General features: G+C 29.3%; 1 protein-coding gene across 4 annotated transcripts in view; it reads right to left on the bottom strand.

The window, feature by feature from the left end:
- Positions 1 to 1,459: 1,459 nt before the first annotated feature.
- Positions 1,460 to 18,372, bottom strand: part of Nadsyn (NAD synthetase) — an 81,520-nt gene continuing 64,607 nt past the window's right edge. For all 4 annotated transcript variants that reach the window (XM_075358330.1, XM_075358329.1, XM_075358331.1 and 1 more), the window contains one exon: positions 1,460 to 7,565. In XM_075358330.1, coding sequence (XP_075214445.1) covers positions 7,537 to 7,565 — 29 coding nt within the window. In that variant the 3' untranslated portion in view covers positions 1,460 to 7,536. The remainder of the gene's footprint in view (positions 7,566 to 18,372) is intronic.

The raw sequence follows: 18,372 nt of genomic DNA, 5'->3' as shown, positions 1-18,372 counted from the left end.
AAATGTACAAATGGTTTATAATATTAATCTTACATTTCTGCTAAACACACGTATATGTAAAGAAAATTATAAATATAATTGTTCATTATAAACAAAATGAAACCAGCTCCTTCAAATATCCTCCAAAGTAAAACTATGCCAACTAGTGCAAGAGGTTACAAATATATCAGTATATAGTAACATAAATGTTACTTTTTTGTTTCTTCTTGTAAAGGTTTTATGTAAAAATAAACTCTTTAAAAGAAAAACTTACATTTAGTAGAATATGTTGTCTTATACCAATTGCAATAGATGGCGCTTGCCTTCTAGTGTCGCTTACCGTTCTCTCTTAATGATAATAATAACTACAATCTGTTATTAAATATATAGTATTATGGAAAATAAAATTATAAAATTTTGGCGCTTATTTTAAAAAATTATAAAATTTTATCAAGAGTATTCAATTGAAATTGTAAGGAAGTAATCTTATTGTGATAATTTCTTTTAAATTTTTTTATTTTAATAAACTTTTACTTTTAAAACATCAAATTCTGATTATGAATATTTTAAAAGTTTGATAAAGAAGTTTTTATATTCTTTGTTTTGCTAGGCGAATATATATTTTTTTAATGTATAAATAATTATATTCTATTGATAACATGCAACAAAATAAAAACTTTTTTATTACTTTAGTCTTGTATATGTTTCTTTAAATAAAAATATGAAATAAGTAGCCAAATAAAAAGGCAATGTTAAAGACTAGAAAAAGAAACACAAGATCAAATTTTTTTGTTGTTTTTCTTTTATCTAAAAAGAAAAAAATGGTTTATATATGTTCAAACAGATCTCTCAATTCACAGGCAGTATGTCTAAAGCTATATAGAAATTGTAAACACACCTATTTAACCATGCTGTCACCAACGTGAGGTGACTCTCCCGCTTCTGTGTAAATTCAATATTACTTTTGGGTTATAATTTTTTAAATACAATTGTAAGTTATGCAGTCCAACAGAATACACGACAATAAATTACTGATTCCTAGATGGTTGAATTTATAAGGTAATAACAATACAATAATCTTGTTCTTTCTGATAAAAAAATTATATTACTGTAAATATAATTGGAATAAAAATAATTTTAAAAGGTATCAAGAGATAAATGAGATGTGAAAATAAAAAAAAGGTAATTTTGTAATTTGAATATATGGTACACTAGAATTTTAAAAATCCAATAAAAGACACTTTCAGTAATAAAAAATTCTATCTATTAATTCCAATTCCTTCAATCTACTTCTACCACCAGAGTATCAAAATCCTAAAGACATAAATTTACTAAATAATAATAAATTTCCATAACAAAGATGATTATAGTCTTAATATAATCTTTACTTATGGATAGATTCTTAAAATAATCCTTATTTATTTTAATTAAATTTACAATTGGGAAAATATGAAAAGAAAACTGTATTAACATTAAAATTATTTATTTTTCCATAAAATATTTGAATCACAGAAAATCATTATATAAGATTACTATTATATTATACATAAAGTAAATTTAAATAACATTAGTTTTTAAATATATATGTTATTGAAAGAATAAATAAATTAAATACAATTTATTAACCGTTCGGTTAGAAAATATAATATCAAAATAAAGTTAATCTAACACATAGTAAACTAACGGTTAATTTATATTACACGTGCAAATATTACAATAAAATTAAGAATATAATTTCATTAAAAAATAAAAGATTGTATTCAATATGTCAGTAGTTCTTTTATTTGTATCATAACATATACAGAACTTGGAGACCAGTTTTTCAATTTGGATATCATGTAAGGAATTTCTTCAGTTTCATTGGTGGAGTGAATTGAGTGATGTGCGTAGGCTGTTGTCTATACAAAATTGTTAAATATAATATATAAAAAAAGGCTCAGACAATGTCAGATGGCAAAATTAAAACATTTACATTTAGTTACATCTTATAAAACAATACAGAATCATATAATTTAATTACGCAATTCCCTTTACTTTATGAAATAGATTTTGTACTTTTAAAGATTTTTACACTCATATATATATATATATATATATATATATATATATATATATATAATACAAACTTATTCAGCCACTCCACAAAATCAGAATTAAAGAAAATTCTTATCTTACTTTTTTTTCATTAAAACGCTATTGGGCATAAGCCCACCTTCAGTAATGTTTTTTATTTTTCACATTTACACATTAAAAAAACAAATGATAAATTAAAATTTGTAGAACAAATATTTGTTCAGTCAATAGTAGTGTAAATATAAAAATGAAAAAAATTTTAAAAAAATGATTGAAGATGGGCTTATACCCAATAGTGCTTTAATTAAAAAAAAGGTAAGGTAAGGTAAGAGTGTTCTTTAATTCTGAACTTTGTGGAGTGGCTGAATAAGTTTGTATTATATAATTAGCTACAATTTACATACAGAGGAAATATGGACTACAAAATATTAAATTTAAATAAATTAATTTATATGTATATATAATTTCATTCAATAAATACAAACACAAAAATGTTGTTTTCTAAATACATAAAACTTTTCTACAATGATGACATTGTAGATGTCATCTACAATGATATCTACAATGAATCTGCCCGTACTTGAAGCATTATGTTAATACAAGTAAAAAAAAGGAATGATATTTTTTATAAATAAAAAGATTTAATGTATAAATGTTTCTTTAAAAATTTTCTTGTGAGCTTTAACCCAAAAAATTTAAAATTACAGATCATCATCATACTAAAATTTCTTGGTCTGTACATGTGTTGGTATTTGGAGTATATGACCTCCATCTCGGTTTGATATCATACATTATGTTTATTTTATGTACTTCATGCATAAGGAAAATTAAGGATGAATATTGTTTAAAAATTTACGCAATGCTATCTCACATTGACTGGCTAACAAACACTGTGCTGAACAAATTTTGGTCTATAATTATGTTTAATTAACACTTGCTAAAATTATAATTTTTATAATAATTATAATTCTATTTTTCCTTCTGTGTTGGCAGTGACAAAAATTATTCTTAGAGAAACCGTGAGAAGGTAATAATTGCAACTAAAGTTCATAATTATTGTTGAATTAAAAAGCGAGTTGAATTCTATTTTACTCAGAATTAAGCAGGAATGATCACTTAAAAAGAAACAAAAATTGAGAAACAAAATAAAGAAACATATTTATTATTTTCTTGAAAACTTTAATAAGAAATTTAAAAAGTAGGAACTCACAAAACTTTCAAGAGAAATTAGTAGTCGATGGAAGAAGTACAGGAATGGTTATTGACAGCAATTAACTCATGAATTTTTACAAAGAATCTACGAGGGATATCTCTAAAGTAAAGATGGTTGGGAAATTTCTCTCCTTAAGGTTGGCGAACCTGTGTCGTTCATGGCCATGCTAGTAATGTACACACTGCATCGTTGTCTAAGTTAACATGTATGATTATGTGCGAGTTATTACATTTTAAAATGAATAGGAAAATCAATGTTGCGGCTGACTGTGAAATACGTGGAGTCATATATTTTTTACACCATCAAAATGTTAAGTCGGCTGAAATTCATAGACAATTGGTTGCTGTATACGATAATAATGTAATGAATGAAAGAAACGTCTGAAAACAGTGTGAAAGGTTTAGAAATAACAGAATTGATGTGCATGTTGATCGTTCCGGGAAGTCCTTGATAATCACTGAGAACTTATTGAAACACATCGATGATGAAATCAGAAAAGATCGTCGCTCAATGATTTCTGACCTGGCCTGGCCCTTCTTTTTCCTGATGTTTCAAGAGCTGTTATCGATCACACTATTCATGCTCATTTAGACTTCAGAAAGGTTTGTGGTCGTTTGGTGCCGTACCTCTTAACGAAACATCACAAAAAATCCAAATGAGATATGCTTTCAAATTTTTGATGCGATACACAGAAAAAGATGATGAGTTCCTTAATGCGAATTTAACCGGCGATCATACATGAATCTCGTATTAGATGCCAGAAATAAAATGGCATTCAAGTGAATGGTGTCATCCTCAATCACCAACCAGACCAACAAAGGTCAAACCACAGCCATTTGGATGTAAACTGATGGCCAGTCTTTTGAGATCACTTTGGCATACTGCTGATTGAATTCATGCTATGTGAAACAACTATACACGCAGAAGCCTACTGCAAAATCTATGTAAGTTACGGCATGCCATTCAAAATCAGTGACGTGGGTGGCTGACCAATGGTGTTGTCCTGCTGCATGATAATGTACATCCACATGTTGCGGGTTCAACACCTGATTTAGTGAGAACATTTGGATAGGAAACTTACGATCACCCACCATGTAATCCAGACTTAGCTCCTTCTGATTACCATTTGTTTGGGAAATTGAAAGAATTTTTGAATGGTAAGCAATTCATGGGTGATGATGAACTTAAAAATGCTGTTAATCAGTGGGTAAATGGATTGGTGGCAGAAGAATACAACGAGGATATATTGAAACATGGGTATCATTTACACTCATATTGAAGCTGGGTGTATCGCATGAATTAATGTCTTAATTCATGTGGCGATTATATAGAGAAGTAGTATAAGGTACGTAGTTTAAATGAAATAAAAAATATTTATAAATTTTTCAGAAAAATTTTTTTACAATGAAATGTCTTTACTTTAGAGATAACCATTTTTACAATATTTGACAAGAATCCTCCATAATGAAATACTTCACTAAAATAAATGAACTGTTTTCGTTACTTGATATCATTTTGGAAAGACAGATTAACAAAAAGACGTGTGTGCATGCATGCACACACACACACACACACGCACACGCACACTAAAAATGATCTCAAATTCTTCTTATATTTTACACTTGACATATATTATGGGTTTACAAAAAGCACTATATGACAGTGTCATATATGTGCATATATGACACTACAGCTTCAGATTATCGTCATTCCGGCCCTGTCTAGGTTGGAACAAGGTTATAAAATCATAAATTTTTCACTCAAACCTGAGCTGTGCACCAAAAAAAAAGTATTATGTTTTTTAAAAAAACTCTGCTGTATAATCTACTAAGTACTAGTGAATATTATATTCTAAATATACTTAAAAACTACTCAAATTCACCACTTTTAAAATATAACAACAACCAAATATAATTATAACTTCATGCCGATGAAGTGATAATGTTACTAATAAAAAATCATTAACAGATGCAACAAAAGGTTTACAAATTTTGGTGTTCTGAAACATAAAGATTATTATTATTATTATTCCAAATGTTTATGTTGTAATCTGTTTAACTTACGAACAATAGGCAAATCCCTCATGGTTCAATGAGATGAGGATGATATGTATGACATGTAAATGAGTTGTAGGTCTTGTAGAAACTCAGGCTGACCATTCCTGAAATGCGTGGTTAATTGTGAACTCCAACCACCAAAGTACAAAAATAATCACCATCTATTATTCAGATTTGTATACAAATAACTAATTTTTACTAGGATTCAAGTCTCAGAACTTTCGACTTCAAAAATCAGCTGTTAAACAAGTGATTTGTGACGATTTTACCACTAGACCAACCTAGTGGGCTATACTTAATAAATCTGAAGAAATAAACTACAGTGATGTAATAATAATTTATAAATTATCAATTTTTTTTTACATGCAATAGTGATGTATTAAAATGGTAAGTAATAATGTAATGTTCTGCTTATTTATAAATTATAACAAAAAAGTTGCTAATTTTAAGATATTAAGAATAGAGATGAGAAAGACTATAAATTTATGACAATAAACAAAACTGAATTTACAAAATACCGATCAAATCAATGTATGAAAAAATAATCACCCATGACTGAAGACACTAAAACCAATGACACAATTGAGTAAACTTGATTCTGATTATTTTGTAGATTCAAAATGACTGATACATTTTTTATATCAGGATTCTTATAACTTTGTGAAGACATGAGAACAACGTTAAGGTGAAACTGTTTTTACATTAAATTGCAAATAAACCAGTGAAATTTATAACTAACATGTGTATATAAAATATTTCTGTTACTTTATATAGGAATATGAACGGCAATTTTTACATTTTTTTACTTGACAGTAACTCATAAAAGAGGGTATCTGTTTTCTTGTGGAGCCTAAACAGCTGAATCAATCTTACTGATTTAATAAAACCATCAAGGAAGACAGCTACATATCATACTTCAACTATTATTTATCAAAATCAATATAAAGTTCTGCATTTTAACAGTTTCAGGCAGGTTAACAATGTGACATTTTATCAATTACTAATTAACTTAGGCTTATTTAACTTGGTTCTCTAGTCTGTATAAATAACTAATTTGAATTAATAAAATACGTCTTATTAGTGCATGTCTACATATCCTATTAAAACATTTATTATAAATTAAATATTACATATGTCACTACATTTATGAAAACATATTTAAAATTTTACAAAAAAATATAATGGAAATCAAAATAATGTATTAAATAAAGTAACAAAATATTAAGAGAGAAAGCATTAGAAAATGCAAAATACATTGCACTGGAGATTTAAATAATAAAGATAATTAAGTGTACAGGTGAACAAATGATATTAATGGAATCAGAGCGGTAACACTAACCTATTCTTTGACAGAGAATTTGTGGTAATTACAAATGCTGTATGGAGGAAGTAAGAAACAGAAGTGAAAAAAGTGGAGAGGTAAAAAAAGGTTTTTTAAATGATTTAAATGGATTATGCCAGTGAGTGATCACCTGGATATCATACGGATAGCCAAAACAGGAAGTAAAAAGAAAAGTACTTGAGACAGTATTGAAGTGTGGTTACGGAGAAAGTTAAACTGATGGACAAAATTAAAAATAAGAAATATACAGAATATGATGACATGTGAAGAAAATGAAAACATCTTGGTTGGAGCATAACCTAAGAATAAATTATCTTTAGCAAAGGATCAAGATGCTTGCAAACATTAGGAAGGAAAGAAGCTATAAGGAAATGAATGAAGATGCTAAGGCCTATGAAAAATGGAGAGTGTTCAGTTGCGACCTGTTGAAAAACAACAAATTTATTAAAGAGAAAGAGAAAGAAAAAGAAGAATGCAACCAATTATCACAAAGAATTATTAATTTAGTAAAATATAATACACAAATATGTGTATAATTCACACAGTACTTAAATTTTTTCTTTTTTTTAGCTATTCAGAAAATAAAAACTATTGGTAAGTTTTATCTATCGGTAAAAACAAGTAATTAACATCTTTCTTCTATTCTGAAATAGCATATAACATCAAAAAATCAGTAATAATATTTTAAAATAAAAATAATTGCAATAAGATTTAAAAATATAATCACCATGATAAAATATAAAATCATATCCAACATACAATAAACAATTGACATTTAAAAAGAGATTAATGAAAAAAAATCTAATCATTAAAATAAAAATCTTGTTGAAAATTATATTAAATCTAAATATACAACAACAATCATTTTTTTGTTACACAACAACTGCTGTTTGGCTGCTACCTGTAAACATAAGATAAATATATTATTAGAAATTTTACAATTACATGTTACCTGTCAATAAAAAAAAAAATGCATAACAGTGAAGAACAAAAATAGTCATATTACAAAAAGCAGCAATATTTAAACAGATAAATTGGTTTAAAATATCTGTAATGAAGTGATATTGGTTGGTATTTTTCATTACCTATCACTTATTTTACAAATGTCCCATATTTAATACATCTAAAGAGACTATTAATATAGTGTGTAAAAAGTAATAAATACATTAACTATTTTCTTCTGTGACTGATTACTTTACTTATATGATATTTCAGAAGTTACTGGTTAAAATACACAGTTTTTTAAGCTTTCTTTAACAGGTACGAGCTTTGAACTTATGTTGTGAATTATAAAAAAAAACGATCTAGTCTTATAAGCATCTGCACACTTGTTCGTATAGTAGTGTTCTCATGCAACCTGTAGTGGGGTCTGGTCAACACTTTACAATTCAGCTAAATGTTTCATGTAAACATTTTGATACACAAAATCATTTTTTTTAAACCATGCATATGTACTTTTGTATGTCTCTAATTCTTGGAAGAAAGGAGTGTAGTATTGTAGTGTAGTGTAGTACTGGTCAATACAAAACTGTTGATCAATAATATGTTGCTCCATCTGGGGTATCCCTGTCTGGAGGAAAAATTCAGCATTCCTTTAGGGGGGGGGGGTTGTTTGGCTTGTTCTGTTGTTTCTAATACAATCGATTTACCATTATCACTAACCACCATCCCTTTCCTTATCAATAATTCCTTTTTCCCTTCATTTTAGTTGCAGATTAGGTCTAACCTGATTATATCCAATATACTAATGATGTATCTCTAACATCCTAAGTGTTATCTACCAGGAAATTTGCCAATGGTTCAACTCAATGATTCCATCTTCTCCTGTCTGGTGGCTGCATATTAAATATAATGGCTGAGGAGCCCATAGAATAAATCCAAGTTTACTAATTACTTCTTAAATAAAAAAAAGGTTTCTACCGATTGTGACATTACTGAATCACTATGTAATTAATTATAAAATTTAAAAATAGAATGGTAAGAGTTGTAATATTGAGAAGCCAAAATGTTACAATACAAGTACATCTTGATCTTAAAATCAGTCTTTTACATGAGAAAGCAAGCACTATCTCTTTGCAGCAAATCATAAAACAGCTGTCTTAAAATCTGTAGTAAAAAATAAATAAACGACAATTACCATGAAAGGTCATTACTCACAAAAAAGAATTTAATAAATAATAATCAAACATTGATACCAAAATTAAGTTATGTTAAATAAAATTCTCAAAAATTAATCTAAAACTTTTTTAATTCAGCTATAAAACATTCACTGTATACATTCTAGCCAAAAATAAAAACCCCCACACTTAAAAATATTTAGTTAGTTATTTGACAACTGCTTAATCAGAAATGAATATATTTCTTTAGCTTTGTGAAGGTTTTTCTTCATGTTACAGATCTCTTTCAAATAAATTAGTGAGAAACATATCTTTTACTTCTGAAGGATATCATTAGTAACTAATGATTGCCATTGTTAGTAGGCAGAAACAATAATAAAAGAATGCAGTTTTTGAAACAATAATACATCTGACAGTAGTATTTTGTTACTGACAATTATATATAATAGAGTAAATCCTGCTGTAATAACTTATTGGTTCCTGGAGTGGGTTGTAAATTGAGCATCTGCATCCTGTTGCAGACCTAACTACAGGAGATTCTCTTTCAAATAATATATAGTGTTTCAATCTAACAATCAAACTTTACATTGCATACATAAGTCAATCTTTTGAAACAATGAAACCAAATATTATATCTTTCTTTTTTTGCTATGTATGAATATGTTTACAGTAGAAGAATATTTATTCTACACTGAATATCTAATACTGAGTATCTGACTTTCAGAAATGCTTTAGCTAACATTTAGGAAAGTGCTCAGCAGCTGGAACATCTGGTAACTCATATTTCCAATTAGTATTTTAATGTTTAATCAAACTTATTTTGTAAATTAGTCACATGCTGACACAGATCTAATTCTTCGTTTTCAACTGTTGTTGCAACACCTGAAATAACAATGCCTCTGCAGAAACAACCGCCTATTAATGAGAAATAGGATCCAATTGTATTTTGGTAACATATCAGTTTTGTTAAAATTTGTTTTTACTTCCAGCATGAATTTTGATATTTATTTTCTTTAAAACCTTTAGAGCAACAATTTTTACTTCTTTCAAATATTTTTCCTTTTATAACTATTTAAGAGTTGAATATGGTAATTTACATTTTACATATACTTTTATTCCTGATTTAGGTTTTATGCTTTTATTAAAAAGTAATTACTTTCAGTGGTTCTTTTTAAAGAGATAGTTTATTACACTAAAAAATTCTCAATTTACCATTTATGAGTTCCTTTTTGTTTTCCATGTTATTAACCATATTTTTATATTGAACTTATCTAATTTTTCCTTATAATGAAATCTTCTGCTTCTTGATAACCTGTTTTCATTACCTAATTAACATTTTACCACACACAAACTATATAACTTTGCATAATATTCTAATAAAATTCTGATTGTAAAATACTATGTTCTCGAGTTAATAACTAAGCTACATCGCATCAAATTATATTTACATTTTACCTCAAATTAATTATGCAATAAAAATAAATAACTATTTTCATAACTGTACTATTTAGATCAAATATTTAATAAATACAACAAAATAATAATATACAGCTTACAAAGTCTTTACACTTTTACCTCATAATTCATTACCTAATAATCCAGAAGCAAACTTTAAAAAGCTTTTGAAAAACTGTTTTTTCAGAATATGAATAAAGAGGCCTTCTTCACATGTAATCAGTAACATTAATATTTATTTAAACACTGAATTTATATAAAAGTTATTTTTTAAATAATGTATTATTAATATTATATTAATTAAAAAAATAAATAAATAACACACATACAGAGAGAGAGAGAGAGAGAGAGAGAAAGGGAGAGGGAGAAATTAAAAAAAATAACTCCAGATTTCACACTGCTGATGCTAGTAACTTAGAATTTATTGATTTTAGAGGAAAAAAAAAATATTTTGTTCCTTATGGCATGATAACTGAACAGTAGCTATCAGAATTAATTGGATTATGACATAAGATTGTTTGACCTATCTCTTGTTTACTTATATGCATGATCTGAGGTTGAAAGAAAACAGCCTTCATATATTAATTTTATTATTTTTACTTAAGAATACCATTCAGTGTAAGATCTTAGAGCATCAAGAACTGCCACGTAAAGCTAATGTTAGTACAGATAATTTATGGCAGACAGCTGTTCCTCAACATTCAGGTTAGATTTTATGTATTCGTTGTCCTCCAGAATGGCCTTTAATGAGCCCTAATCTCATGACCTATAACCTTTTCTTGTGGGAATTGATGGAGGAGATTTATAGCTAAAAAAAAATTTCTTGACCAATCTAACACCACAGTTCATCCTTAAGTCATTTTTATATTTTTGGGATTTATTTCATACCATTTTCTCATGACAAATTCGAGGGCGCAGTTAAAAAGGAGTGGTGAGAGGCCGTCTCCTTGCCTCAATCCAGTTTTTATGTAGAAGGGTTGAGAGAGTTCACCTCTGAATTTCACTCTGGACTGGGTATTGGTTAAAGTTAATTTTATCATGTTTACAAGTTTAGGGTGAAGGCCCAGGTTTCTCAGAATATTCAGCATGGATGGTCGGTGTATACAATCATAGGCCCTTTTAAAGTCGACGAAGGTGAAAAAACAACATTAGTTGTTTTTTCCGTCTTTTGTATAAGTCCATCATAAGTTTTAGGGATATTATTTGCTCCGGGCAACCTTTCCATGGCCTAAATCCCCCTTGGTATTCCCCAAGTTCCAGTTCAAGTTGGTCTTTGCATCGGTTGTATATGATTCTCGACAGGATTTTGTATGTGCAATCCAGGAGAGATATGCCTCTGTAGTTTTCCGGATTAGTTTTATCCCCTTTTTTATGTAATGGATGAATGAGGGCTGTGGTCCAGTGTTCTGGAAGTTTTTCTTCGTTCCATATTTTCACGAGGCATAGATGTAAGGAAGTTTTGACTGAATAAACTGATGAGTGTTTCCAGAGTTCTGCGGAAAGCTGGTCTTCTCCGCTTGCTTTGTAGTTTTTTATTTCATTTAAGGCTGCGAGAACTTCTTGAATTGTTGGCGGGTTGATATTTACCGGTGAAGTTTTAACTGGAGTTTCAGTGTCAATCTCAAAAAGCTCTGGGTAGTCGTCACAGTTGAGGAATCTATTGAAGGTTTCTGCCAAAATTTCAGCATTTTCTTTATTGGTGTGGGCCATATTTCCTTTTTGTCCTCTCAGCATAAGGGTGGGTGGTTCATATCTTTGAAGAGCCTGACCAAAAATTTTATAATAGTCTCGGGAGTTAGTTTTCTTGGAACTTTCTTCTATTTGCTGAACCAAGTTTTTTTGGGCTTGTCATTTGGTTCCTCTTATAATTTTCTGAGTTATTTTCCTTTGTTTGGTGAATTCATGGTTAGATTCTTCAGTTTTCTGGGTTTGGTGGTTGATCCAAGCCCGGTGTCGGTCTTTGAATGCATTGTCACATTCTTCATTTCACTATTGATGTTTTTTTCTTGGGTTTATAGAGGCTAGTTCTTCAGCTATTTCTTTCAGTTGGGATTCAGTTCTTTTAGATTATTAATTAATTTGATTTTTTTTTTTGTTTCTTCAAAGATGGCATTGTTTATTAATTTATGTGGATCATAAGGTCTTTTGTTTTTAGGTTGGGAATTTTTCTTTTTATGCGGGGTGAATTTTATTTTAACTTTAATTAAGTAATGGTCTGATCCAGTATCTGTTCCTCTATAGACTTTTATATTATAAATCTCCTTGTGATAATTCCGGTCCATGCAAACATGATCGAGTTGCCATTTCCCTTTTTTTCAATCTGGGTGTTTCCAAGTCTTCAATTTGTTTGGTTTTCTCATAAAATAGGTGGATTTTGAGATCATATTATGGTTTCTGCAAAATTCGACAAGTCTTTGGCCGTTCTTGTTAGTTTTCTTCTGGGCAGGCCATTTTCCGATAATATCACGATATCTTCGTTCTTTACCAAGTTGGGCATTAAAGTCCCCTATTAAAATCTTGGTGTGGGTCTTATTTATGTTGTTTGCAGTTTGGTCAAGAAGTTCCCAGAATTTGTCCATCTCTTCTCTATCTTTTTTAAGATTGTTTTTGTCATTGGTGGGAGCATGGACATTTATTATGGTGTAGAATTTATCGGCTGATTTTAGGATTAAGGTTGAAATCCTGGGGGAGTAAGACTTAAGTTCTACGACTGAGTCAATTATTTTAAGATTGATTGCAAATCCTGTTCCAAACTGTGGGCAATTCTTCATCACACGTTTCCCGGGGATTCCTTTGTAAATTCTGTAACCCTGAGATTCAAACGGCTCTCGATCGGTGTTTCTCATTTCTTGAAGTCCTGCGATTAGGATTTTTTGTTTGTCCATTATGTCTGTTAGAGTTTTTAGTTTGCCGGGTTGAGTTAGAGAATTAATGTTGTGAGTGGCAATGTAGTTTATTTGCTTGTGTTTTATCCTCAATTTTGAAGTTCTGTTGTTTTTGGGTGTTTCCAAACGCTCAGATTCATTGTTATCTTTTAAGCAGCTGCCCACCGGATCCAAGTGCAGCCTTCTCTGGTATTTACCAGATGGTGGATTTTTTCTTAAAAGACCTTCCATATTTGACCTTCAAAGGCAAGTCAGCCTTGGGTGGGAACAAATTCCCGAGTTACAACTCTGGATGTGATCCAGAGAGGTGATTCCGATTTAGTTCACCAGTAGAAATCTCCACGTTTCTAACTGGTTATCCAGACGAACCAACGTGGAGGCGCAAACCGATTTTCTTAATTGAGATTTTAAGTATGGAGAAAGTTTAAATCGGTTCCGGAATCATTTCGTCCAATTTATTGTATATATATATATATATATATATATATATATATATATATATATATATATTTTTTTTTTTTTATTAATTAAAATTATACAAATAATTATGCAACAGCATTCAGGGCTAAAATCTCAATAAAACATACACTACATAATCCTAAATAAAATAATAAAACAACTGTTTTATTAATTTATCCGGAATTTAAGAAATTAAATTAAATGATGACAACCAAACAATTAAATTAATAATACAAGGTTTTAGTAAGAGATTTTCAGAATAATGTAATTGTTTCAGAAGCCTGTTGTTTCTGTAATCTTTCAGAAGATTTTTAGTTGTGTGTGTACATAAGACAAAAAAAATATACTATAATCAATATGGGAAATAAGGAATTCCTCCACGTAAACAACAGTAAAAGAGAAACAAATCAAAAATGTTTTGTAATATTCTTTATAATGTTGACTGGATTGTTATAAGTAGATATAATTCAAGATAAAACATCCCATTAAGTGCTCTGGAATTACAAAACATTGTGATATTTTAAATTTTAATTTGGAAAAGTTTAATTTGCGTTTGTTTACTTATGCTAAATCTTACTTGAAAAGTATAACATTCTGATATGTATTCTTACTCACACACACACACACACACCCACAATTATTTAAAAAAATCAAATATGAATATGATGACACCAAAATAGCAAACTACAATAAACTTATCAATTTAAATAGAAACCTTTTGGCATTCATGGAATCATCATCAGTTACGGACTGTTTCACATGACGATGTCATGACATCTCATAACAAATGTAAATGACCTATGTAGTGCAGCATATTTAACAGTCACGAGTTGTTCATGACAACTATTGTTTTACATCTGATAATAAGTTAACTGATAATGAATTCATTGGATTTTAAAAGCTTTTAAAGATAGTAAGTTTATAGTAAACTCATTTTGGTGTGGGAATAGGTGGATTATGGAGTTCATAGGTGATGTTTTGGTTGATTATAAGATATAAATTCACAATGTCTATTAATAAATGCATCCTAGTTGCAAAATGATTTTTAAAATAAACCTCCTTTTTTTAGATTAAAAAAAAATTTTTTTTCCCCAAACTTAAGTCTTTCCGCTTAAGTAAGTCTTTCATGTCCATTAAGGCTTCAAAGAATGAGCTATGGAGTTAGCTTGCTGCTGTCTCATCTGTTCCCAAATCAGTTTCATATTTTTTGATCTGGCAACCTTCATTTTTTCTGTTGTGATTACGTTCAGTTGTTTTCTTTTATTGAAGTAGAGTTGTGTTAGCTTATTTTCTTTTAAGATGATCTTTTCTTCTTGCTTTGATCATTTCTTCAGTTACAGTTCAGTTTTTCATATTGGACTTTATTTCCTGGATCCATTTTTTTTGGATCTTGTTCTTAAGTTTAGGAACTGTTTGGCGAGTCTTGTGCCAGGTTGTCTGTAGAGGTGATTAAAAATGGGACTCATTTTCCTTAGAGACTATGTTAGGGATTATTCAACATTTACAATGAGTTTGAAATTAACGGCTGTTCTTAATATTCTTCTGTATATTTTTTGAAGTTTGTCGGTAGTTGATTAGATGTTTAGTTTGATGAGGACTTCACAGGCGTACGTGGTGGCTTCTGGTTTGATTACTGAATTATAATGTCGTATTTTACATTGACTGAAAGAGACTTCTTTTTATATGCGGGCCAGGTGATTTGTTGGGCTTGTTATATTTCCTTTAATATACTAAATTTGTTCTTTTCTTTCTTGCTGTAGCATTTTTGTAGAGTATGATTCTTTGTTAACAACAGCTGAAATAATAAATTATGTTTTTTAATGTATATAAAAAAAATTGTCATTTCAATACAGCTCATTTAAGGGTAAACAAATTTTAAATTGAACTGACTGAAAGAGCATACACTGTTTATAGAATTTGTACATGTATGCAATATCATTATTGACCAAGTAAAGCATACTTCAAAAAGTGTGTGACAAAAAATAAAATAAAAGGTCAGCGTTATAATATGAAATTTTAAATTAATTTGATATATAAAAAATACATAAAATTGGTGTTACATACTATTAGCATTTTAAAAGTAACAATAAATTCAATACAGCTCTATTTTTAAAGTAAATTTAATAACACATTAATTTCTATAATTTTAAATTTACTGTTACTGTATTAACTTATTGAAATTTTTTATAATGAAACCATCATGGTATAAATCATCCATTTACACCTGATTTATGGATCTCTCAGAATCTATTTAAAATGAAAGTCTAGATTTCATTCCTTTATATTTTTCACCAAAACCTAAATCCATCATGTCGACAATACAGTACTATTCTTTGTATTTTATTTCCAGCTTCTTTTTCAATCATTTGACAATCCTGAACCATTTCTTGACTGTTTAGTATTTTTTTCAATTAACTTCACTATATTGCTCATTCTTATGATATTAAGATGAGCTATTCTATTCACCAACCTAAAATAAGATCCAAGTGGTACTGTGCTCAGACATATCGGTTTTCTCTCTTATCTAATTCTCATTATTCAATCAGGACTGCTGGAAAGACTATTAGTTTATAGAGTTAATTTCTCTTAACATTGCTTTCATATGTTGGTCTTTTGATATCAATAAGAAAATTCATTACTACAAATCAACTCTATTCTGAAAAGTCATAAATATGTTGTTACTACTTATGAACAGAACAAGTTATTCAAATCATGTCAAATTTTATCAGAACTGATTCACCAAGTGATCACTCTTTTTCCTTTTTACCAACCCAACTTTTACGCTTACTTTTAGCCTTGAAGTTTGGTATTCATAAAGTATTGTGTTTAAAAATGGTAAAATAAACCAGAATGTGGTTTTTACCTTAAACCTCAATACTATAAAATAATTTACCTAACCTGAGCTAAATTTTACTCCAAATAAACTTAAAACTAAGTCTGAAAAAACATCACTGAGTCTTCACCTTAAACTGCAACATACAGAAATCTATTTATTTTTTAACAGTACAAAATACACTATTTTGTGTCAAATTTATATATTTTGCATTTCTTACAAATAGTGCACTTAATATACACATTTATTAATGTCCAAAGATGAAAGAAGTAGCACGGTGTAACAGATTGCAAACAAAAAATCAATTTTCAGTAAGTATTGTAACATATTATAAGGTCTGTTCAGAAAATAACCAAACTTTATATTTTTAATCTTTATTATTAATTTTACAGATTATTGGTCCTTGCCCCTTCAAAGTACTCCCCTTCCCTATTCACACTTTTCCCAGCAGTGTTTCCACTTCGCGAAGTAGTCCTGGATAGCTTCATTTGAAATGACCTTTGAGGTCTGTGATGAATTTGCTTTAATGTCCATCAACAATCTCAAAATGGCGTACTCTCATCACTGATTTTGATTTCGGGCATAAGAAAAGTTTGCAAGGCGCCAGGTCTGGCAAGTATGGTGGTTGAGGGAGGTCAGTCGTCTTGATTTTTTGCACAAAACTGATGAATTAACTAAGCTAAGTATATGGGCACATTGCAAAGATGAAAAAACCACGAGTTGTCTCGCCACAACTCTGATCTCTTTTTTGCAGATTTTTTCACGTAACCATTGTAAAATGCCTTGATAGTACACACAGGTCACTGTTTCACCTTGAGGGAAGAATTCAAAATTCACAATTCCATTAAAATTGAAAAAACAGAGAACATCACTATGACATCAGATTGAGACTGATGAGCTTTCTTGGGGCGTAAAGTCCTTTGTGAAGATTGAACTTTTGTCTCGATGTTGTTGTCGTAAACCCAGCTTTCATCTCCCATTATGATCCTTTGCTTGAACTTTTCATCGTCATTGACTTGTTCTAAAAGTTGCTGACAAAGATCCACTCGATGTTCTTTGTGCTGTTCGGTCATCCAATGAGGAACAAACTTTGCTGCAACTCAATGCACGTTCAATTTTTCAGTCAAAATAAAATGGCATGATCCAATTGAAATGCTAACCACTAATGCAAGTTCTGTGACATCAATCAGCAATTTGCCCACACCAGATCATTGATTTTCTGAACATGAATGTCATCAGTTGAAGTCGAAGACCTTCCTGGTCGAGGGTAATCTTCAATTGACTGATGGCCACTTTTAAATTGTGAAACCATTCATAACATTACGAACGATCCAGAGCATCATCTCTGTAAGCTTGTTTCAAATGTTTAGACGTTACTATAAAAATTTTCCCCAGTTTCATGCAAATTTTACATTGTATTGTTGCTCTTGAAAATCACAATTACAAAAATTGCTACTAACACTTAAATTATATTGCACTCAAATAAAAATAACACAAAAACTAAACAAGATAATAGCAGTACAAGAACAAGTGGTTACAGAGGAAGTTATGTGGAACACAATGCTGCCAACTATATATCACTAAACATCTCCATTGGTGCGTAATTAAAAATGTTCTATTATTTTTTGAAAAGATCTCATATAATGTATAAGGTATGAAAAAATCCTTAAAACTAATGGCAACAAAAAACATTATACAGAACACATACTAATTATGATATTTAGATAACAATTTTTATAGAACTGTATAAGTTTAATCTTAAGAGGTTAACTAATTTCCAACATCTAAGCTTAATTTACTTAAACAGATATTACCTTTTTTCACTCAAGTACTGAAATTTTTAAATAATTACCATATCTTTACTTAAGTTGTAAAATGCTGAGGATTTTATATGACATTGGATTACTACAAAAATGAATTCTAAAAATCAACACATAAATTTTATGAAATAAAGCTGAT

The sequence above is a fragment of the Lycorma delicatula genome, chromosome 2, assembly GCF_047948215.1.
Source record: "Lycorma delicatula isolate Av1 chromosome 2, ASM4794821v1, whole genome shotgun sequence".
Lineage (NCBI taxonomy): Eukaryota > Metazoa > Arthropoda > Insecta > Hemiptera > Fulgoridae > Lycorma > Lycorma delicatula.
This window is presented reverse-complemented; position numbering and strand designations above follow the sequence as displayed.